Source organism: Mustela nivalis, assembly GCF_964662115.1.
Source record: "Mustela nivalis genome assembly, chromosome: 16".
Taxonomy (NCBI): domain Eukaryota; kingdom Metazoa; phylum Chordata; class Mammalia; order Carnivora; family Mustelidae; genus Mustela; species Mustela nivalis.
Window position 1 is genome coordinate 12,279,887 of NC_139035.1, and position 22,914 is coordinate 12,302,800.

At 39.7% G+C, this 22,914-nt stretch overlaps 1 protein-coding gene across 5 annotated transcripts in view; it reads left to right on the forward strand.

Annotated features, from left to right (window-relative positions):
- The window catches only part of DTL (denticleless E3 ubiquitin protein ligase homolog), a 63,897-nt gene that overhangs the window by 29,183 nt on the left and 11,800 nt on the right, over window positions 1-22,914 (forward strand). For 2 of the 5 annotated variants that reach the window (XM_082702397.1, XM_082702400.1), the window contains exons 14-16: window positions 8,726-9,558; window positions 11,887-11,997; window positions 12,129-13,949. In XM_082702397.1, coding sequence (XP_082558523.1) covers window positions 8,726-9,558; window positions 11,887-11,985 — 932 coding nt within the window. In that variant the 3' untranslated portion in view covers window positions 11,986-11,997; window positions 12,129-13,949. Of the gene's footprint in view, window positions 1-8,725; window positions 9,559-11,886; window positions 13,950-22,914 lie in introns of those variants that run through there. The other 3 variants (XM_082702396.1, XM_082702399.1, XM_082702398.1) reach the window with 2 other exon arrangements.

The window sequence follows — 22,914 nt, forward strand, 5'->3', positions numbered from 1 at the left end:
GAGAGGGACGGGAATAGTAGTGGAAAATGAGGTTCTTATATGATTTGGGCTTTTATTCTGACATATTAAAAAGCTATTGCAGGGTTTTAAATAGAGGAGTATCATGATCTGAATTTTCCTAACTTGATTATTTTTACTCCTGTGTTGAAAACAAATTATAAAGGGATCAGTGTAAAAGCTGGAAGCTAATTTTGAACTCCTTTGAAATAATCTAGGAAGCAATGATGGTGACTTGAACAGAGGGGTAGCAAAAGATATGGTAAGAAGTCTTCAAGTTCTGGATATATTGTAAATATAATGTGGAATCAGATATGGAATGTAAGGGAGTTACTGAGGATAACTTCAGAGTTTAGGACTTGAGAAGCTGGAAGAATGGAATTGCTGTTAACCTAGACAGGAATCACTGCAGAAGAAACAGGTTTGGGAGGGAATAGCTAAAGCTCCATTTGGATATGTTGTTTGATATGATTATTAGACATTCAAATGAAGATGTCAGAGAGGTAGTTAGATGTTTAATTCTGCAGTTTGAGCCTAGAGCTATAAATTTGGGATTCAACAACATGTAGGTGAAGGAAGCTATAGCTAAGAAAAGAGGATAGGTCTGGGTTCTGAGCCTTGGAACACCCCATTGTTTAGAGATTGGAGGGGTGAAAGAGCAGACACAACCAGAAAAAGAGAAAAACCAGGAGAATATTGTATCCTGGAAGCCCAGTAAATAATGGAGAGAGGGATGAATTTGGTCAAATGTTTTTAGAACTCCATGTAAGACAAGGGCTAAAAATTGGCCTTTGGATTTGGCACTATCAGGCTTATTCGGTGACTTTTAATGAAAGCAGTTGGCAGAGTGTCAGTGTCTAATGGGTGTTAAGGAGGATCAGAGAAGAGAACTTGGAGACTACAAGAATAGAGGGCTCTTCCAAGGAGTTTTGCTAGAAAGGAGAGAAATGAAGTGGTAGCTGAGGAAGAAGCAGTGTTGCAATTTGTTTTTTGCTTTGTATTAACAGCATTTTGTGTGTGACTGGAAGGATCCTATGGGGGGGGTGGGACTTGATGCAAGGAGATTTGCTGGAGCAATGTTCTCAAGTGTGAGAACAAATTTACAAGTAAAAGGGTAGGCCTTTGCCAGGGGTGTGGAAAGTCATCCATAGTAATTAGAGAAAAGGTAGAAAATATAAATACAGTGAAGTAGGTGGGATGTTCAGAACCTGTGGAAGTTGATAGCTTCTCTTAGTGAGATAGGAATCAGGATCTTCAAGTGAAAATAAAGATAGGGAAGGAGGTGGTTGAGATCCAAGGAGAGATAAGAAAGTCTGACATGAGTCATACAGAGAAAAGAAGAGTAAGGGACTGGGGAGATATGGTTATTGGGCAGTGGGTCAACTGGAGGCTGGTAGCCATGAGTTGAAAGTTGCAAAGTCAGCGTGGTTGTGTGTCTGCTGCCCAGGTACAAGTACACTGTAGGTGGGGAGTTTAAGGGATGTGGCTTCAGTCCACGAGTGTGAAGTGAGGGTGGGGGGCAAGGGAGTTGAGGGTAGGTAAGAGAGGATGACTGTAATGAACTGTAGGAATGAAACTGGGGGAGGAGGGAAATGAGGATATAGTGGCACTTAGGGGACCATATTGAAGTGGGAAGGTGAATAAATTGAGGATCCCCAGAGGATGAAGGAATTTTGGAATTGGAATTTGGAATTGCTCGGAAGTGAGCTGGAAAATAGGGGGTGATTGACATTGAGAAAATGGAGGATTTGCAGGTTGGTAGTAGTAAGGTCAAGAAATAAGGGGCTTGAGTGAGTGAAAGGACAAAGCTATGTAGAAGGAGGCAGAGACTGAGCAAGCAAAGTATTGGAAGGATCATGTATGTGGATTTTGTAATAACCATGAACTGACAGAGACAGTGTTGAAGAGTGGAACAGTGCACCAAGAGCAAAAGTCTTCCAAGCACCGAGCCAGCCAGAGGGGATTCCGATGTTTTCTATCAATAGGTACATAGTAATAAGCTTGAAATTCAAGCTTAAGGATTGATTTTACATTAGCCATCAAGGCCTAAGGTAATGGGGAGTTGAAGGTGAGACCGAGTATATACTCATATTTCTAACGACTTACTTACTTAGTCTCTTACAAGTTGTTATAAGCAGAACTGGACTCCAGAGGGGTCTTTTATTCTGAGTCTACTTCAGTAAAACCTTTGATGCTTTTATTTTTGGTTTTTAGTTTTTCCTCTTTTAAAAAAATGTTTTTTTATTTGTATCATAGTTTAATAGGTCAACTAGTCCTACAGCAGTGAATAAGATAAAAAAAACAGCCCCCAGGCACCCTGCCCCACAGTTCCCCTTTTTCAGGGGTAGCCACTGTCAAATGTTTTAGTTGATTCTTTGATATGTACATCTCTAAATAATATTTGTGCATTTCTGTTTCTTTGGGGTTTTGTTTTGGTGCAGTGTTCAACGTTATCTGTTGACCTTTTAATATGGGTGAGGAGGGTTTAGCCCTCTGGATCTCCACCACTCCAAATCCCTGCACGCTCCCCATTCCCCTGTCTTTCCAATACAAGATCATAATTTTTGTTTGATCAAGAGTTAGTATTTTTTTTTCTATTCAGAATGGAGTTAGATGGTAAACTGCTTTTACTTTTTATTTCCTATACTTTTCTTCCCCTTTGAGGCTTTTTATTAGAGCCTTGTCAATATATACTCGTATATCACAAGTCTACCCATTTAGAGTACAGAGTGCAGTGGTCTTTAGGGCATTCAGAGCGTCATCAACACAATCTGATCCTAGAGTTTTTTCAACATCAGAAATGAAGATTCCAATGTCCTAATATCCTTACTAGCTCTTAAGTATAGCCCTGTCTTAAGTATAGCCCTCCTAGTAAATGTGAAGTGGTATCCCATTGTGGTTTAGATTTTAATTCCCCTCACGGTTAATGACATAGAGCATTTTCTCAGGTGCCTATTTGCCATCTGTATATTTTCTTTGGAAGAATGCTTCTGCACATTCTTTGCCCGTATTTTATTGGGCAAATTAAATTTATTTGTCTTTTTTAATGTTGAGTTAAAAGTATTCTTTATATACTCTAGACATAAGTCCCTTGTCATACAGTGATTTGAAAATATTTTATCTTATTCTATAGGTTGTCTTTTTACTTGCTTAATGGTTTTTTTTTGTTTTGACAAAAAAAATTTCTAATTTTGATGAAATTTAATTTATCTGTCTTTTCCTTTGTCATTTGTGTTTTTGATGTTATATCTAAGAAACCATTGCTTAACTCAAGGTCACAAAGATTTACTCCTATATTTTATTCTATGAGTTTTTTAGTTTTAAGGCCCTCTGGTCCGTTGTGTTGTTTATTTTTGTGTATGATATGAGGTAAGGATCAAAATTCACTCTTACACGTGGATATCCTGGTTTCTTGGTAATCATTTTTTTAAAAAAGACTATACCCCATAAATTGTTTTCACACCTTTGTCAAAACTTTAGTTGACCATAAATGTAAGGGTTTATTCTAGATTCTCGTTTCTGTTCCATTGATGCATATGTCTGTACTTATGCTGATACCACATTGTCTTGATTACCATAGCTTTGTAGCAGGTTTGGAAATCAGAAAGGCTGAGTCCCCTGGTTTTCATTTTCAAGGTTATTTTGACTATTCTTGTCCTCATGTAGTTCTATACACATTTTAGAACCAGCTTGTCAATTTCTGCAAAATAGTCCTCTAGGATTTTGATATGGATTGCATCAGATCTCTAGATCAGCTTGGGGAATATTGCCACCTTAATGATGTGTGAAGTCTTGTGATCCAGGAACATGGATGTCTATTTGCTGCCTTGACTTTATAGTTACTTATCTCTCCCTAATTTTGGGAAATGAAAAAGAGAAGAATCATATGAGGAAACAGCCATCAGTGTTTCCACCACTCACAATTTTGACACTTTATTTTTTGAGATTTTTCCTCCTTTTCCACAGAGAGATTCTTATTAACGGAATCATGTTTGTACTGTAAATACATTTGGATTTCTTGAGGTTGCTTTCACTGAACTTATGTCCTAAGCACTTTCTATGTTATCTTATAGCAAAATTATTTAAAATAGTCCACTGAGTAAATGTTCCGTAGTTTAGCTACTCTCTTGTAGTTGTATATTGTGTTTCCAATATTTCGTGAAAATTGTTTTCTGAATTAAGGATTCCCCCATCCCATTAAAATAGATGCTCAGGGGTGGCATTTCTGTGTTAATTGCAGTAACCATTTTAAGAATATTAATGAAAAATGAGTTGCTTAACTAAGTATTTTTAGTGTGTCATTAATTATTTAATTTTGGAAGCCAAGTCACAAAAGAATTTATACATGTTGATCCAAATTTGGACTATATAATAGCAACAACAACCTTTAGCCATTATTGAGTACAATCATTCTAGAGACCCACATGGATTACCTTACTTAGTTCGCCAAACAACCAAAACTGAAGCTCAAGGAAGCTGGACTTGCCTAAGGTCACACAGCCGTCAAGTTGCAGTAGAACCAGAATTTAAACATTTGCAGTCTGGGTTTAGAGCCCATGCTTAGAAGCACTCTGCCCTACTGCCTCCTTTAGGACTCAACATAAGAAAGCAAAGACCCGAGCAAGGGGGGCACTTGGTGGCTCATTGGTCAGGCATCTGCATTTGGCTCAGGTCATGATCCCAGGGTGCTGGAATTGAGTCCCACGTTGGGCTCCCTGCTCAGCGGGGAGTGCTTCCCCCCTCCCTCTGCTGCTCTCCCGCTTGTGTGCTCTCTCTCTCTAATAAATAAATATTGGGGAAAAAAAAAAAAAAAAGAAGAAGAAAAGAAAAGAAAAAACCTGACCAAGAGTTATACCTAGATTTTTCTATTTCTGGATGCTGCTAGAGTTCTCTTGAAGAGCTCTACAGAGCAGCAACCCCACGTGAAAGCCAAAGGCTGGTACATTGGCTATTCATCCCTGTAACCCAGCTTCCAGCAACAGATAGGCTGCCGCTAATCACACTTCCATTTTGAAAGTTATGGTCCTCTGCTTTCCTGACTCTAATTGCCACCCCAAACCTTCACTGCTGTCCTAGGCTTCATATCTTCTCCTTGGCCCTTTTAGCACACCAGCCAGAAGGCTTTAAACTGAAGGCACAGCCCCTTTTCCCTCTGCCCTACTTTTCCCAGCCAGCACCTGCTCTGTCACTTATTATTGTTTCACCGTTTCAGCCAGCAATCTCAGCACTGTCAAGGTGAAGGGTTCTCAGCCCCAGCTGTGCATCGTAACCAGTGGTGGAGCTTTTTAAAAGTTTGTGTATCCCCAGTGATTGTTCAGTAGGTCTGGGATGGGGACCAAGTACCTGTATTTTTCTAAAGCTCCAAGTAATTCTTATATGTAGTCAGGATTGAGAACCTCTGGTCTAGGCATTATTGAGTGACAAAGATGATTGTCCTTATCGTAAAGAGAAGGAAACCTTACCTGTTCTATCTCATGTGCTTGCTATACTCTCACCAGTCAGCAGAATTCTTAGAGTCTGTTTTTTGATGCCTGGTACCTCACCATCATCTGTCTCAGAAGTAATGACATTTAATAAAAATTGTTTAATAATTCCTTGCTGGGTGCTATAGGGACACTAGACTTAAAAAAAATGAGTAAACCATCATCACCTGCCCCTAAGTGCTCCCAATCTAGTCCAGGAGGCAGATATAAAAGCTTTGGCACATTATTAACACTGCTCCTAGCTATATAAACAAAAGGAACCTACTTACTGTGGGAGAGGAGGAAAGAAGTTTGTGAATTCTACACAATGAAAGGAGTTTGTGAATTGTGTAACAATGAAGTTACCGATGTCATCAGAGCTTGAAACATGAGAATTTTTGCCTGGCCAAGAAGGGACAGGCTTGGCAAGAAAGCCACATGAACAAAGACAGAGATGTGACAGGGTGCAGCTTATTCAGGAAGCAGTGAGTAGTCTCCTGCAACAGGATCCCAGAGTAGCAGAGTACATGATATGACTGAAAAGGTGAGGTGAGGCCAGATGGCAAACTTTTATAAGAAAGGAGCTGCAAAGTGACTGATTATTCGTAAGCTCTCCTCTAATTCCTCAAAGGAGCTGACTTTCAGGAAGCTTTTAGGATAGTAATACAGGTTTATGCTACTGGGTCATCAGATCTTGTGCAGTGCTTAGGGTCAGCGGAGAGTCAGTAGATGATGTGCTAGATGGGCCTGTCGTGTTAAATCGATGCGCCAATATAGTGATGTACCAAATAGCTGTTAAAAAGAATGCAGTGCATCTAATGTACGTGAGGAGATACAGAGAAAAAGATAACACTTTTAAGAGAAAAGGGCGAATTGCAGAATGTGTCTGTAATAATCCATTATGTGTAACAATTATGTGTGTAATAATCCATTGTTGGGTTTTTAAGGTATGATATACCTTTGTGTGCACTAACAGGCATATAGAAAATTGTGGGTTGCACAAGAACATGAGTAAAATGAGAAGATTAAAAAGAGGACTTTTGACTTTTCACCTTATTCCCTTCTGTTACCTGTTTGTTGTGTTTTTTGTTTTGTTTTGTTTTGTTTTTTTACCATCAACTTTTATTATCTAAATAGTTACTGTTTTTTTTTTAAAGATTTAAATTTGTCGTAGAGTTTTGTTAACCTTCCAAGTTAATAAAATCTTCTCTTTGAGCCCCCATTGTCCAATCCTTCCTTCATTCTAACATCCTAAAGAAAGAGAAATGCCCTAGCTTTCCACCACATCAGATACCCCGCTGACCTTCAGTAAATACTTCAGATGTCTACTGCTCGAGTATCAGAAATTTAGCTATCTGTGTGGTCCCAACCCCAGCTGCCCTGGCCCAGCTTTTTCCTTCTCCCCTAATCCTGTCTTAGAACCTGCATATTGTAAAACCCATACTATTTTAGGACTTTCTGCCTTAACCATATCCTTCAGCCCACTTTAATAGAACTAATGACTATAGGGGCTGTGTGGTGACTGTTGACCTGCTCTGAGGAGTGAAAAAATGGAAAAATTTTTGTCCTCCTGAAGTAATAGTAATCGAGCTTTAGAACATGAGTATGAGAACAATGACCAGATGCTTTAGGGACAGGTCCTGTCACTAACTTCCCTTATATATCATGTTACGACAAAAATGGGGTTTTCCTTGGGGTGCCTGGGTGGCTCAGTGGGTTAAAGCCTCTGTCTTCCACTCAGGACATGATCCCAGCATCCTGGGATCGAGCCCCACATTGGGCTCTCTGCTCCTCAGGGAGGCTGCTTCCTCCTCTCTCTCTCTGCCTGCCTCTCTGCCTACTTGTGATCTCTGTCTGTCAAATAAATAAAATCTTTAAAAAAGGGGGGGGGTTCCCAGGAATGATTTATTGAAGGAGTGGTATCACTTTGGCGATTTCTAAAAATATGGTTGATGGGAAAAGTTCAGGTAAAAGTCAGTTTGTAGAATTTCTCTATCTCAAGACAAAACTGCTTTATTAGTAAAAAGCACGGGGTAGAACATATAGGATAACTAAATTCCTGAAATTAATGCTTGTAAATCTGTATTCTAACTAAAAGAGAGATTGTATTTTTATGTCAGCTCATTCTAAATTCAATTGCATATGAATAAAATTCGGTAAACTGAATTAAATATCAGAGTTATAATTCAAAGAGTTTGTGGCTTAGAAAATAAACTGATGACCTTTCCTTGTTATTGGAGGTAGGAACACTATTTCAGCAATCTAAAAAGCTCAGAAGGAAAGTAAGAAAATACAGAGTTGTCTGTGGTGGGGCCTAAGGGGGAAGAAGCATGAAGTTTTTAAAGAATTTGCCTAAAGTACTTGTTGTTTCTTGTAAACAAGAGACAGGACATAGAGAAGAGTTCTATCCCGGTTTGATTTGCTTTACTAAGAGAAAGCATTTAGCTTCTGAAATGTTCTTTGACATTCTTTGGCTAGTGGAAAGTAGCCATTCATAAGTTAAGATGGAAAACCAAGTGAGGCCTAATAACCTCAATGAGTAATTGATGGGATTGTTTTTTGTGGAGATTAAAATCTTTCCATTTAACAGATAGGGAAGCTGAAGTAGAGGAGGTAAAACGTTGGGTTCAAGTCAACAGTAAATCAATGTGCCAAATTTTAGACCAGTACTTCTGTTTGGGAGCCATTGTGTGGTGCCTCTTTGCCCTAGCATTGCTCAAAAGTATATACAGGAATCCTAATGACAACTTTACATATGAAAACAAAATATCATTAACAACCTGAATGTCTTACTGTTACCTTAGAATACTTGAAGCTATTAAAAATGATAATATAAATTTATATTAATGTGCAAAATATTCATGGTATGCTTAGTAGAAGGTTAGCAAATACATTACATACAATTAGTATATACATTATAGTCTTGTTTCATATAGAAAAAATTTGACATATATAATGTATATATCACATGCACAAGTATAGAAAAAAATATTAAAAGTGGTTTACCTGGACTCATTTAAATTTTTTTTTTAGTTTTTCTGTGTTTTCTAGATTGTCTATGTTTTACAACAGTGGTTGGGAGGAGGGCAGTTAGGAAAGGGGAAGGAAAATGTTGCAAGGGTCTGGTAAGAATCCAATGATTTATATAACCTAATCACTTGGAAAACCATTTCTGTATGAGTAAGTTAGTTATAATTTTCCTTGATGAGAATTCAGGAATTTTCTGACTTTCACCTCTGATTTTTGTGACTCTTTTTTTTTTTCAGTGACAGTGACAAGTAGCCAGAATACTCCTGCCAAAGCTCCCAGAGTAAGGAGCAGTCCATCCATTTCTTCCCCATCATCAGCAGCTTGTGCTCCAAGCTGTGCAGGAGACCTCCCTCTTCCTTCAAATACTCCTACATTCTCTATTAAAACCCCTCCTGCCAAAGCCCGGTCTCCTATCAGCAGAAGAGGCTCTGTCTCCTCCGTCTCTCCGAAGCCACCCTCATCCTTCAAGATGTCCATTAGAAACTGGATGACCCGAACACCATCCTCATCACCGCCCATCACGCCACCCGCTTCTGAGACCAAGATCACATCTCCAAGAAAAGCCCTCATTCCTGTGAGTCTGAAATCATCCCAAGCAGTGGCTTGCTCAGAGTCTAGAAATCGAGTAAAGAGGAGGCTAGACTCAAGTTGTCTGGAGAGTGTGAAACAGAAGTGTGTAAAGAGTTGCAACTGTGTGACGGAGCTTGATGACCCAGTTGAAAAGCTTCACTTGGATCTCTGTTGCCTTGCTGGTAACCAGGAAGACCTTGGTAAGGACTCTCTAGGTCCTGCCAAACCAAGCAAGATTGAAGGAGCTAGTATGAGTATCTCAGAGCCTCCTTCTCCCGCCAGTCCTTATGCTTCTGAAAGCTGCGGAACACTACCTCTTCCTTTGGGATCTTGTGGAGAGGGGTCTGAGGTGGTAGGCAAAGAGAATAGCTCCCCAGAGAATAAAAACTGGTTACTGGCCATGGCAGCCAAACGGAAGGCTGAAAATTCGTCTCCACGAAGTCCATCCTCCCAGACCCCCAATTCCAGGAGACAGAGTGGAAAGACTTCTCCAGGCCCGGTAAGTTGGCGGTGATGGGAAGATGCATTTCCTAACTTGAAAGTGGCCAGTGAGAAGATACATTCCCTAACTTCTTTCTGAAAGGTCAGACACAAATCCCTTCTCAGAAGTCAGGATGCCTTCTTTTTCCTTTTCTTTTCTTTCTTTTTTTTTTCCCCCCAGTAAATCTATTTATACCTAGGGTTGCCAGATTTAGCACATAAAAATTTGAGACAAATATTGCATGGGACATATTTATACTAAAAATTCCTTATACTAAAAAGTTATTTGAAATTCAAATGTAACTGGGTGTTGCTGTATTTTATTATCTAGCAACCCTATTTACTCCCATCAAAATGCCTTCTGTCCAAGTCTGGGGGCGCCTGAGTGGCTCTTCCCATTAGCTTCTGACTCTTGATTACGGGGCAGGTTGTGAGATCCAGCCCTCCTGGCTGCCAGCTGAGCAGGGAGTCTTCCTTCCCCTGCCCCTTCCCCCGCCCCCACTCACCCTGCACTTGAGGGTGCGTACTCTCACTCGCTCTCCCTCTCTTTCAAATAAATTAATTAATTTAAAAAAAAAAAAAAACTTTTGTCAAGGCCTATAACCCTTAACCCTGTTGCTTGACTCTTCAAAGCCTTCATCATCCTCTAGCATGTCAATTCCAAGATATCTTCCCTCTTCACTGTGTGATATTATTCCCTCCCCACCCCACCCCAGCCCCTGGCCACCACTTTTTATGGATTCCCTTCCTTTTTATAGATAAAGCTGACATTTGTGGGCAAGTTGCCAAAATCCATAAATAGATTTCCAGTTTGTAATTACAGTTTATGATTATTTAAAATACAGTGAAACTTAGACACTTACAAAGCAATTTCAATGTAGAAACCTTCTAAGTTTTTATGATTTTCTCCAATCTTATTTACAGTCATCTTGCTCACACCAGTATTTTTGGCAATTCGCCTCTGTCTATACTTTTAAAACATTCACCTTAGTTTTACTTACCTATTTAGGACTCATTTCATTGACTGGCATAAATTTAAGTTAAGCAATTTCAAAAACATGTACTCTGGCAGAAAATAGGTTTGTGAACCTTGGAAAGCAAGTGACTCATTATTCATGGTGGTGGGGGAAGTAGCTAAGAGCATTGGGTGGGTATGGGCACCAGTCATTAAAAACTAAAAATCATTAGGTAATCAGTTTGCAAGTTAAGGTGAGATGGGTTAAGGGAGGTTCTGCTGTGCTTCATAGTAGCTCTTGCTCTGTGTTAAGAAGACGGTAGAATGATTAAAATTCACTCCAAGAATCTAAAAGGCAAAGGCAAGATATCCTCAGGCCAATTCTAGTTTAATAAGTGTTCATTTTCCCCTCCTACTGTCATGAAGCCTATCCAATAATTAGAGGAAAAATAAACCAGAAATATTTTCAAGATTACTTCAAACACAAGCTCCAACCAAGACTTGCTACAGAACATTAAGAAAAAAGAAAACTAGCTCTAAGGAGTCTTTCTTCTTTCAAAATTATCACTGTACCTGTTTTTTTACCCCTAATCAAATTTCTTATTTTTTTCCAGAGGAACTGTTCTCAGCTGTATGTTAGCAGAAAAATAATTTCAGTGAAAAATTGTTTTCACTAATGTGTTAATTTTAAAGGCTTTCAAAAATAGTGTGCTGGTCTCATACATTTCTGGTTTTATAATTTCAGTCTTTGAAGCTAACGTTTCTTTAAAAGAATTTTCTGCTTTATGTGCATGATGATAATGTCATTTCTTCTGAAGAAAGTAGCAGCTGCCATTTGAATCACTATTCCATTTGTAAATTTGGGGGGGGGGTTACTCATTTCTTTTTTTTTTTTAAGATTTATTTATTTATTTGACAGACAGAGATCACAAGTAGGCAGAGAGGAGAAAGCAGGCTCCCCTCGCCCCCAAGCTGAGCAGAGAGCCTGATGCAGGGCTCCATACCAGGACCCTGGGATCATGACCTGAGCTGAAGGCAGAGTCTTTAACCCACTGAGCCACCCAGGCGCCCCAATTCGCTCATTTATTTCAAGGAGGAGGGTTATTATAACCTTTGGTTCCTACTAGAAGGTTTAACTGGTGAATATTTTCCATTCACATGAAAAAATCTCTCCCTTCCATCCTTGTGTACTACCTATTCAGTTTTTATTAAATTCAGTACAGATCAGCCAGAAGACACATTGCCATCAGAATATTTGGGACTGAAAGCTCACTGACTAAATAATCAAATTTCTAGACATTAATTTAAAATGCCTTTTAGTGATAACTTGTTGAAGTTAACAGCTGAGTTTTATCTTAGAAAATCTCTGAAATCTAAACTTTCTTTTTCCAGGTCACTATTACTCCCAGCTCCATGAGGAAAATCTGTACATACTTCCATAGAAAATCCCAAGATGACTACTGCAGTCCCGAACAGTCAACAGAATTATAGATTCTAATCTGAGTGAGTTAACTGAACTTTGGCCCATTAAAACAAGACAAAAAGTACAACAGAATGATTCTATAACTCTAATCTTTAAGAAAGCTACCTTTCTTTTTTGTTTTTTGTGTTTTGTTTTTTTTTTAAATTTTCAGAGAAAATCCTTTCAACTCTGAAGTTTACCTGCTCTGGTTCTACTACCATAGCTTATATGCAGCTTCCTTGGGATGAATGCTGTGTTTAATTCCATAAAGTAAGTTTATCACTCTGTAACTTTTTGAATGAGTAGTCTTCACTTTTTAAATTATGCCTCTTCTCTACAATAATGACATCCTAGTTCGTAGAGACAGAAAGCAAGACTTGTCTCTTGTTACTCTGAGACTGAGGGTGCACAGTGGAAAGTATCTGCGGGTCACAGCAGGAGGCTGTCTGTGAAGGCCGGTTGCTGAAGAAGTCTGCTCGGGACCTCTGGTTCTGTGCTGCCTCAAATATAGTTTCATTTAAAATTTATATAATCTTTTCACTACACTTTTGGGAGTTTTTTGTTTTGTTTTTTTAGTATGTGTAAAAATGTGATATTCAGATAAGTGCATTTATCTTGATTCAGTGTTCAGTGTTAAAATACAGTCTCTTAAGTTAAAATCATCTTTATTTTAAGAGCAGTGATAACTATCAACTCTTTGGAGAAACTAGGAGAATAACACTAGAAACTTTACTTGTCTTTTTTCCCCCAAATATAATCTCTCACATGAGACTTAAGGTCTTCTGTTTTCACTAAGCAATTTACTATGGTACCAACTCAACATCGTGTTCTATAAGAGGTTATAATTTTTGCCATTTATTAGACAAAGATATTTATAAAATCAATAGTCATACATTCAAGTTGGGGTTTGAATTCAACTTGAATTCAATTCTCTAGGGGCTGCAACTTTTTAAAAATGTAAGTCATTGAATTTAAGAAAAAGTAATAATTTCTTACTGATATTTTAATAAAAGAACATAGCTCCGAACTGAAAATCCAGAACCTAAAAAATAATTTTTGGCTTTAGCTTCATTTTTTGGATTCTCTTCATATACATAAAAAATAGTAACCTTCTAGTATAGCCCTGAGCTGAAAAGTCCTGGAAATTTCTCTAAATATTTAATATAGAAGATGTTTAGATTGATTCTAAGTTAATAATGTGCAAAATATTTTGAACATCTTCCCTTTAGTCAGCAGTTACATATCAATCACCTTGAAATGAACTGTTGTTTTCTACTTTTCCCCTTTATAACCTCAGAGACACAAGCTCCGTGTACCCTCTATGTACTATGTCCTTGGAAGGGAATCCCCTAACAATCATGAAACTTGATTCGTTTTATCCATATCCCTAAGAAATATGTAGATTTTATTCATATTTTTGTCATAATTTAAAAATCTTTTCTTAATGACAAATTTTAATTCCTTTGATTCCTCTAAGTTAAGCTTGTACCAACCAGAACTACGTATCTAAATTAAACATGGATTCTCCTTGGTTTTATGCAAGGAGTGAAATAAAGAGAAGCCACAGAATTGCTGTTTTTGAAACAAAGCACTCCACAGCATTAACTGAATATTTAGAAACTCTGCTTATAATTGGTGTTTGATTTTTTAATGTTAGGCTGTGGAAAGGTGTTATTTATGACCATATCTGCTAATAATGCTACTTATCTCTTGCTTTGAAAGCCAGAGGGGTGGGGTGGGGAAAAGCTAAAGTAGGTATTATATTCTTTGTATCCTTGAACATCTCCTAACAGCTCTGCTGAGTAAAATTGGGGTAAATGTGGCTGACAGAAACTGTGCTGAGAGTGTACTGGCTGTAACATGTCCCACTTGGAAAACTAGTACTTCAAATGGGTGCCAAAGGTCAAATGTAATGAGATAATAATTATTCCTGCCTCTGTCAGTGTCAGACTTTGAGCTGATCCTGAATAATAAAGCCTTTTACCTTATCCGACATCCTTTTCTGAGCTTTTTGCATTAACCTAGAAGCAGTCTACACAAAAGAACTATAGTAGTAATCAAGAATACTTTCTACTTCTTCATTGAGTAAAATTGTTTATTCCCAAGGATATGATCTAGTTCAAGCTGAAAGAGGTTTTAATAAAATACGTCTTGCTTGGTCAGACCTGGAGTGTTTAAGATGGCTTGGATTACTTGATGAAGTAGGGTGGAGTGATGTAGTTCTTTTTCTAAACAAGTATTTCCAGCCCAAGCTTTTCCATTTGAATACACTCCAAGCGTTATTGCTACAGTGCTGTATTAGAGTTTCCTTTGGCTGTTTCAACACAGGCCCTTAATTTACTTTTGTGAGGGTTGACTAATTAGTCCTTTAAAATGTTTCCTTTAATCTGGGCTGCCCATTTAACTGATGATAAATCAAGACCATCTGTAGCTACCCCTGCAGGATTGGCAGAGGGCAAGTTCAGTTCACCACCCCATCTCCAGCCCCAATAGCTTAAAACTTCACTAAGACTTTTGGAACACCCTGTATAGGAATCATTTTTTAAATCCTCAGCTGTGCAATATGGATGCCTGGAGATAACTTCCTAAAAGTTTGTGTGTGCATGTTGCTCTATCCCCCAGCTTAGAATAGCCTATGTCATGATCTTGTACAGGTCACATATCAGGGCAACATGTGCTTTTTGAGAGCCTATCACAGCAGACAAACTGCCCCTCTCGGGTCTGTTTCTCTGCTTTTCTTAGTCCCAAGAGGGTCTGGACTTCCTTTCACACTGCTCTTAAAGCAAAGGCCAAGGAGTCTCATAGAATCAGTTCCACAGCTAGGTAGCGCGCACATTTTACAGATGTGCCGCAGAAGAGAGACGGGGTGAGAATGTCATGCTGGGAAGACCGAGTTGTTGTCCTCCTTAAGGCAGTTAAAGGGCTGAATGTGGGCCCCGTGAGCTCTTGCTCAGCAAGTCTCACTACTCAACAGGTCTTCATAGGAGATTCTTTGGCTGCCCCAGGTTTGGATCAAGCCACATCATGAAATAACCAGTCTTTAAATTCTTGGGAATTACGGAAAACCCTGCTTTATGCATTAGCCCTTTAGGTACTGGTTGAAAGTTATAGGGAGGCCAGACACAACAATATGTTGGACATGAGGTGAGTCTAATGCCTCATTAGATCCGATGCTAGGAATACAGGCCCAGCTTGTGATAAGGGATCCATTTCATTGTCTAAAGTGGTAGAAAAACCTGTTTTATTTCTGAGCTATGTTTGAGTGCCTGCTAAAAACCACAAGGGTCGTTAGGGAATGATATAGGGGAAAGTCAACCTTTTCAAAATATCACCTGAGCAGGGGCGCCTGGGTGGCTCAGTGGGTAAAGCCTCTGCCTTCGGCTCCGGTCATGGTCTCAGGGTCCTGGGATCGAGCCCTATGTCAGGCTCCCTGTTGAACAGGGAGCCTGCTTTCCCCCCTCTCTCTCTGCCCACTGCTCTGCCTACTTGTGATCTCTCTCTCTGTCAAATAAAAAAATCTTAAAAAAAAAATCTCCTGAGCATATTAAGTAGCTTGTTCAGATCAGTAGGCTTACAGCAAGTTCATAGTACACAAATAAGAAGTATTATATTATTAAAGAATAGGCTTGTTCCATCCCCAAAGCTTATCCCTCTATTTCCCGGCTAAGCCAAGAAAGAGGATTTCAAGGATATATAACCAGGTTTTTTATTTTGAATTTTAAAGGTTTAGTATTCCATTTATACTTTATTTCTCCTCAATTTCCTTAACTTGCCACATGCCCCTTCCTGTTTTGACATTCTAAATAATTTGTATTCAAGCCATTTTGTGAACTATGAATACCACATTTCAAAATGCCTTTGATTGGAAGGCTTTCAATGCAGTCACCATTTTATTCATCACCTGGGTGCCAAGCCCTGTGTGAGGCACCTGGTCTGCAGAGTTCTTCTCTCTAGTTTTTGTTGTCAAAGGAGTCACTTTATCTATGGTGCTTCGATGGGTAAAGTCAGCATTTGAAAGAAATAGGCAAAGATCAGATTTTCAAGCCCTTTGAGAGATGCTGTTTGAGAGCAGCTATTAATGTAGCAAAAGTGCTGTCTAGATGCAATGCAGACTCTTCCTTCCAGGAACTTCATTCAATAGCTGCTTAGAGCTCCGGAAATTTTCAAAGTAAAATGACTTTCTCGTGCATGTTTTTATTATATTCTTTACAATATTATGAATAATAGTTAAAAGCATGACCTTTATACCCAGACTGCCTAGCCTTGAATCCAAGCCCTAGCTGTGTGGCCCTGGGCAAGTTCCTTAACCTCTCTTGAGAATCAGTTTTCTCATTTATAAAATGGGATTGTGTGGTTATCGCACGAATATAGCTCTTAGGACAGTGCCTGGCACATACTAGCCACATTTATTGAACAATTACTGTTAGCTATTAGTCTCAAGATAGGGAAAGAAGGGATTCTATCGTTATTTGATAAGTAGGCATAAAGGTCTAACTTTTTAGTTCTAACTCATTCTTGTTCATTCACTCACTCCTGTTCACTCACCCTGTTCCACTAGAGCCATGGTCCTCAAAGGTGTGGGAAACTTTTTTTTCCCCTCGATGTTGCCTGAGTCCCAGTCCTACTTTACAAAAGGAGCAAGTAGACCTTTAGAAAAACAAAATGAAAACAAAAATAACTCCAGTTCTGCAGGTGTTGGAGATTCATGATTCTTACCTACCAAGCACACATTAAGATTACAGAGGTTATTTCATCTGTGGTCTCAGCCAGTATTCAGAGAGGTTATAATTTGCAAATCTGTATCCTAGACACCAAAGCAAGCAAAGTATTGGCTCCCAGGGAGCCCACCCTCCCATTTCCTGACTGCTGTCCCAGCTCAGCTACATTGTTTAATGTGTGTTCACCTTTGGGGAGGAAGCTGCAGCTGGCTGGCCTTCAGGGCCAACTCTTGATCGCTTGTTAGGCTGTTATGTTCCATGGCCAGTGAGTCAGCACATGAGATGAAGCGCAAAGCAGGCCACGTTGCTCTCTTAGTAACTGATTTTGTAGGATGCAAGATTCATACATTTGGTTGAGAAGTAATGCGTAGACCCAAGATTCTTTTTTCTCACTTAATGAGATTCTTCCCTGGGCTTCTTTTTTGATGCCACTATTACCTGTTATCAGTGTCACACATCAGTGCCAAAATACCAGCCATGGGGCTTTCTTTGACACTTTGGCAGACAAACGCAACACTGGGGTTTCGCTTAGCATCTGAGCACCAAATTATGCTGCCACTGCTACTGTTCAGATCCTGGTTTCCAAATTTACGGGGATTTACAGAATGTGGCGTTCTCTTATTAGGAGCTGGCATCAGCACCTCTGCAAACAGATAATCCCACCATGCTCAGCCCTCCGCCTGGGTTGGTGCCAAAACTATCAATTCAAATGAAGATGTTAAGGGTGGCTTTTTGTTTTCCTGTTATCAGCCTACTCATTTTTCAAGTCATAGAGTAAAGGTAAAATAATTATAAAAATCAGCCCTTCCCCCAGCAATATACTACCAGATAATAAATGTTACTGAAAAGTAAACTATAAATAAATCATCTGGCCTTGCCATGTTGACATGAAGTCGGCAAGTACTGTCACACCACATCATTCAATAATCCTTCAGAACCATTCTTCCCCTTTTTCTCTTCCACCTTTTTTTCCATAACCTACCATGCACTCAAAATTTTCCAAGAATCTTCAATAAGAAGCATAATAGAGTTTATTATGTGTAACTGTGAAATAAACAGTTGTACAGGAACTGAAATAATTAAAATTAAATTCCAGTAAGCATTTTTGTCTCTATAATGGGTCATTATTTGGCCTACCAGTTAATGTCAAGCTGGAAATGCTGCTTCCTCAAAAGCCTTATTGAATTCAGATAGCTTTATGTAGGACTAAGAGACTCAGAGTCCCAAAACCAGTATTTTCACAAGGGTTGACTAGTAAACAATTTGAAGTGAACATTAATAACTTCAGGGTAGGGGTAGGAAGGAGGGTGGTTATACTAAACATTTTTCAGCTCCCTAATTAGGCAATTAGGTATTGGCCTTGAAGTGCTGAACCTATAATTAAGTTTCTAGCTGTGGAAAACTATATCCTAAAACCAGGATATGTAAGCAACAAAGTCTAGAATTATACATGGAGAGTCAGGAGGATAAGGAAAATTAGATTGTGGTTTTTTGATGATTAGGAATGCTTTCTGTTACAGCCAACTCTCCTGCACAATAAATTTCAAAAAGAGAGGATGCCATTTAAAGCAGCTTGTTAATTTGAGCTATTCTATAGTGTCCTCTTGCTTTCTTGTTTGACAGTATTTCTAGTCCCATTCGCTTTCTCCTTTTTTCATGTTATGTTGCCCACTGAACTCAGTTGAATGGTAATTAAAGCCAGTTGTGGATTTGATTCCCAAATAGACCAATTCACTTCACTCCATTCTGTGGCCCTTGGCAACATCACATTTACCTGTCCTAACCAGCTGTTCCAGAAAGAGGAGTGGAAAAAGTGTTTAGGCTCAGTATAAACACCGGCGACAAACTCATAATATATGTCCTCACTACATAACCTGTAAGCATTTTGAAAGCCTGTCTTTCCATGTCTTTCTCCCTAAAGACCAAGTTAACAAACCTCTTTTGATCGAACTTGTAGATTGTTTTATGTAATACACACAATAACCCTATGGGTGGATATAATTTGTTATCCACATTTTGACAGATGAGGAAACTAAAACACAAAGAAGTAGGTAATTAGCCTAAGGACACAGCCAGCAGCTTACGGATTTGGTCTGACTCAAAGCCCATAGTCTTAATTCCTATACTTATAATGCCTCAAAGAAAGAAGTTATCCCTGGCCCTCTATTAATAATCAAATGCAGGATTTCTGTTTTGCACACATTCACACAAGAAGAACTCTCAAAATGTTCCAAATACATTTCCTCTTTGAGTAATAAATGAAGTAATGTTACTTGGAGTGGGCACCATTCACAACTACTGGAGGAAGGTGATATACAGAGCTAGAAGCTAGAATCAGTAATGATTATGTGTGTTATAGGAACGTAAGATTAACAAAGATGATTGAAGTCTAGGAAAACAGGAACAAAGGCATAGAAGTTAAAATTCTTCAGAAAAGAAAAAAAGTCTTGCTCACTAATGTTGGGGAAAGAATGAAGAATGGAGATCAGGATGTATATACCCTGAGACCTAATGATTCTAACCTCTGTACCCTTGGGAAGCTCACATATGCTGGGCACGAGGGAGATGTTCAGAGCAGCATTGTTGATACTGCCCAAAGACTGGAAACAATGCCAGTATCCAGCTACAGTTGATTTGGTGAACTGAAATACTCATGGTAGAACACTGTGTAACCATGAAATGAAAAAGAATAAACTATGGGGCGCCTGGGGGGCTCAGTGGGTTAAAGTCTCTACCTTTGGCTCAGATCGTGATCTTAGGGTCCTAGGATCGAGCCCCCCATCGGGCTCTCTGCTCAGCGGGGAGTCTGCTTCCTCCTCGCTCTTTGCCTGCCTCTGCCTGCTCGTGATCTCTCTCTCGCTGTCAAATAAATAAATAAAATCCTTTAAAAAAAAAGAATAGCTACACACAACATGTATGAAGGTTAGAGTGGTGAACAAAAGAAGCAAGAAACAAGGGAACGCATACAGTATGGTTCTCTTCATAACAAATGTTAATGAAAAATGCAATATGGAAGTAGGATTGAAGTATACATACATGGGTGGTAAAAGGCAAACAAAGATCATTATCACAATAAATCAAGATAGTGGATCCCTCCTGGAAGGTCATACTCAGGGAATAACACAGGGAAGACTTCCTGAATCAGTATTGGTGGTTGCATGGGTGTTTGCTTTATAATTATGTCTTACATTTATGTTTTATGCACATTTCTATCTTTTATGATTCATGATTTTTTAAATGTTTTTGAAAAGGAATGAAGATCAGATAGTTCTTGAGAGAAGATTAGGCAAGAAGCAAGGATGGGGAAATTCTAGATAGATTAGATAATAACAGTTATTCAAATGGAATAAATACTAGGGAAGTTTGTGGGATCTTTTTTAATACTTTCTAAGGGAAAAGGAAAATCCTCTGTTCCCTCAACACAGAAGAATGAGCTGACTTGCATCCACATATACTATTAGGATTCACTATACTCATTCAGGTAAAAAGACAAGAACTGAGCTTTCAGCAAACCACACAATCATTCAGACATGGGGTTGGATTTTCATAATGGGGACTAAGCCAGAAGTTAGTAGGGAGGACCAGTTAGAAGAGAGATTCCTATAGCATTTGGCCTCCTAAAAGCTTCACACTAAGCGTATTTCTTCCTTTTTCCTTACTCCCCCACTCATATTTTTCTTTTCCCAAGGACCATCATCAAATCCAAGCAGAATGGGCTGTGGAAGTAAAATTCTTATTTTCAAGATGCAGAAACTGTCCTAGGAAAGTTAACCAATTTGACTAAGGTCACAAAACTAGTGGCAGAATCCATTCTGTACCCCGCATTCTTTGCACCCCAGTCTTAATGGTCTACAGCCATTCCTCTACATACCATTTTTTTAAAAAGATTTTATTTATTTATTTGACAGAGATCACAAGGAGGCAGAAAGGCAGGCAGAGAGAGAGGAGGAAGCAGGCTCCTTGCTGAGTAGAGAGCCCGATACGGGGCTTAGATCCCAGGACCCCGGGATCATGACCTGAGCCGAAGGCAGAGGCTTTAACCCACTGAGCCACCCAGGTGCCCCTCTACATACCATTTTTAAGGTTCAGTTCAAACCCTCCTACCTTCCCATAGGAGGTATTAACAGGTTTTCCTAATTAAGCCTTTCACTCAGCCCCATGCCTGGTGCCTTGTTTAAATGCTGTCAGTAGTGCTTATCACATTTGTCTTCTAATTATTTCCATATTCCTTCCACCAGATTGTATCCTCCTAGATGTCAAACTAGTCTTACTCGTTTCTCCATACCCAATGGTATGTTCATGAGAGCCAGTTATGAAATACTCGGGCATTTTGTGAGCTGGTCGTTAAAATGCTGGTAGCTTGAAATTGATCCTGATGAGAGTCTTTGCATTATGGAATAAACAAAAGCCACAAATCAGGGCCTTTTTCTCCCAGCGAGCCAGCTACCAGCACCACCAGCCACCCTCTGTAATGTAGAGCAGTTGTAACAACCCTGGAGAAGGAGGGGAGTCAGTGCGGATGCAGACCATAAAGTAAAGAGAATTCAAAAAGTATCAGTTGAGGAACTTGGGGAAGAGAAGTTTTTGAGAAACAAGTGGTTCGCTGGGGCAGACTAAGTTAAAATGAGACATAAAGCCACATCTTTGTCCTTCTCAAGAGCTTTTTTCATAGCGTCATGAGGCTAAACTGGGAATGAAAGGATGGTGCAGTCAGGAAACAGCAGTAGATGCATTTCAAAAAAAAAAAGAGAGCAGTCTTTCTTACTAAGCAGCTATTGCTGAATACCTACTGTGTGTCAGGCATTGCACTAAATAAAGTTAACATACAGGCCTGTGCTCAAGCTGCTCCCAGTTGCCTAGCACAGGGCAGAGCACAGTGTCATAAGGGTTCTGATGAAGACATGACATGGGGGCTGTGGGCGCACACCAAAGTGAACATGCACATCCAGGGGTGGGGGTGGGGGGGTTCGTGCCAAAGCTGACTGAGCCAAGCCCTAGAGAAGAACGTTTTCCAGATGGTAAGTGAAGGAAGGACATTCCTCACAAAGGAACTAGCAAAATAGCATGAACAACAGTTTGAGGGTATGAGAAAGAGTGTCTGACTGAGGAACTCTTGAAGTAGTTCCAGTTTCCTGTTAGAGTGGGAGCAGAGAGAGCACATAAAGACTCAGCAGGAGTTGAGGCCGAGAGGCAAGCAGGGGTCAGGGCAGGAACACTCCTACGGTGCCACCATACTGAGTTTGAACTTTACCTCAAAGGCCTTGGACAGCCACTGAATGACTAAGCAGGGGATAAGCCCAATCCAATTTTTATTTTAGATGATTCTGGTAGCAATGTGGAGGGTCGAGAAGTCTGGAAACGGACCAGACTTCGGTGACCCAATTAGAAGGACACTAGTAATCCAAGCGGTGAGGAGGATGGGACTGCAGGAAAATAATGATGGTGCCGATTAGAGGACACTGCCGATGGGAGAGCTGCTCCTGAAATGGCACACTCGTGTTTTCTTTGGTGGGTTAACGAGGAATTGTGAATCCAGGATCCTGGCACTGCCAACTGGGAAACGGTGGTATCATTTGGGGAAAGCGGATACAGAAATGATAGGATTTTGAGAAGTTATTTTCCAGAGAGATCCCTAACGGACCACCAGTGGAGATGCCCCATAGGTAGTTGTATGAGTACAACTGGAGCTCTGGGGAGTGGTCCGGAGTGGAAAGAATTTTTGGAGTACTACGTGGGAAAAGAATGGTTAAAAGGGGAGCTCATAGAGATTAGCCAGAGAAAATGTGTGGCACAGTGGTTCTCAAACTTGAGCGAATATCCCCATTGTTTATTGATTCAGGGAGTCTGAGGTGGAACCTGAAAATCTACATTTCTAACAAGTTCCCAAGCCATGCCAGTGCTGCTGGGAGAACATATGGAGAAAAGCCAACATTTTGGGGGTGATTAAAGAAATAAGTCGGGGGCACCTGGGTGGCTCAGATGGCTGGGCATGTGCCTTCAGCTTGGGTCATGGTCCCAGGTTCCTGGGACCAAGCCCCGCAGCCCCCTGCTGTGTGGAGAGTCTGCTTTCTCCTCTGCCTCTCTCCCCTTCTCGTGCTCTCTCTCTCTCAAATGAATAAATAAAATCTCTAAAAAATTTTTTAAAAACAATAATAAAAAAGAAATAAGAAGTGATAGAAGTGAGTGAGAAGGAGTCATTTTAGAAAGAGATGGTCAGGGGGCGCCTGGGTGGCTCAGTGG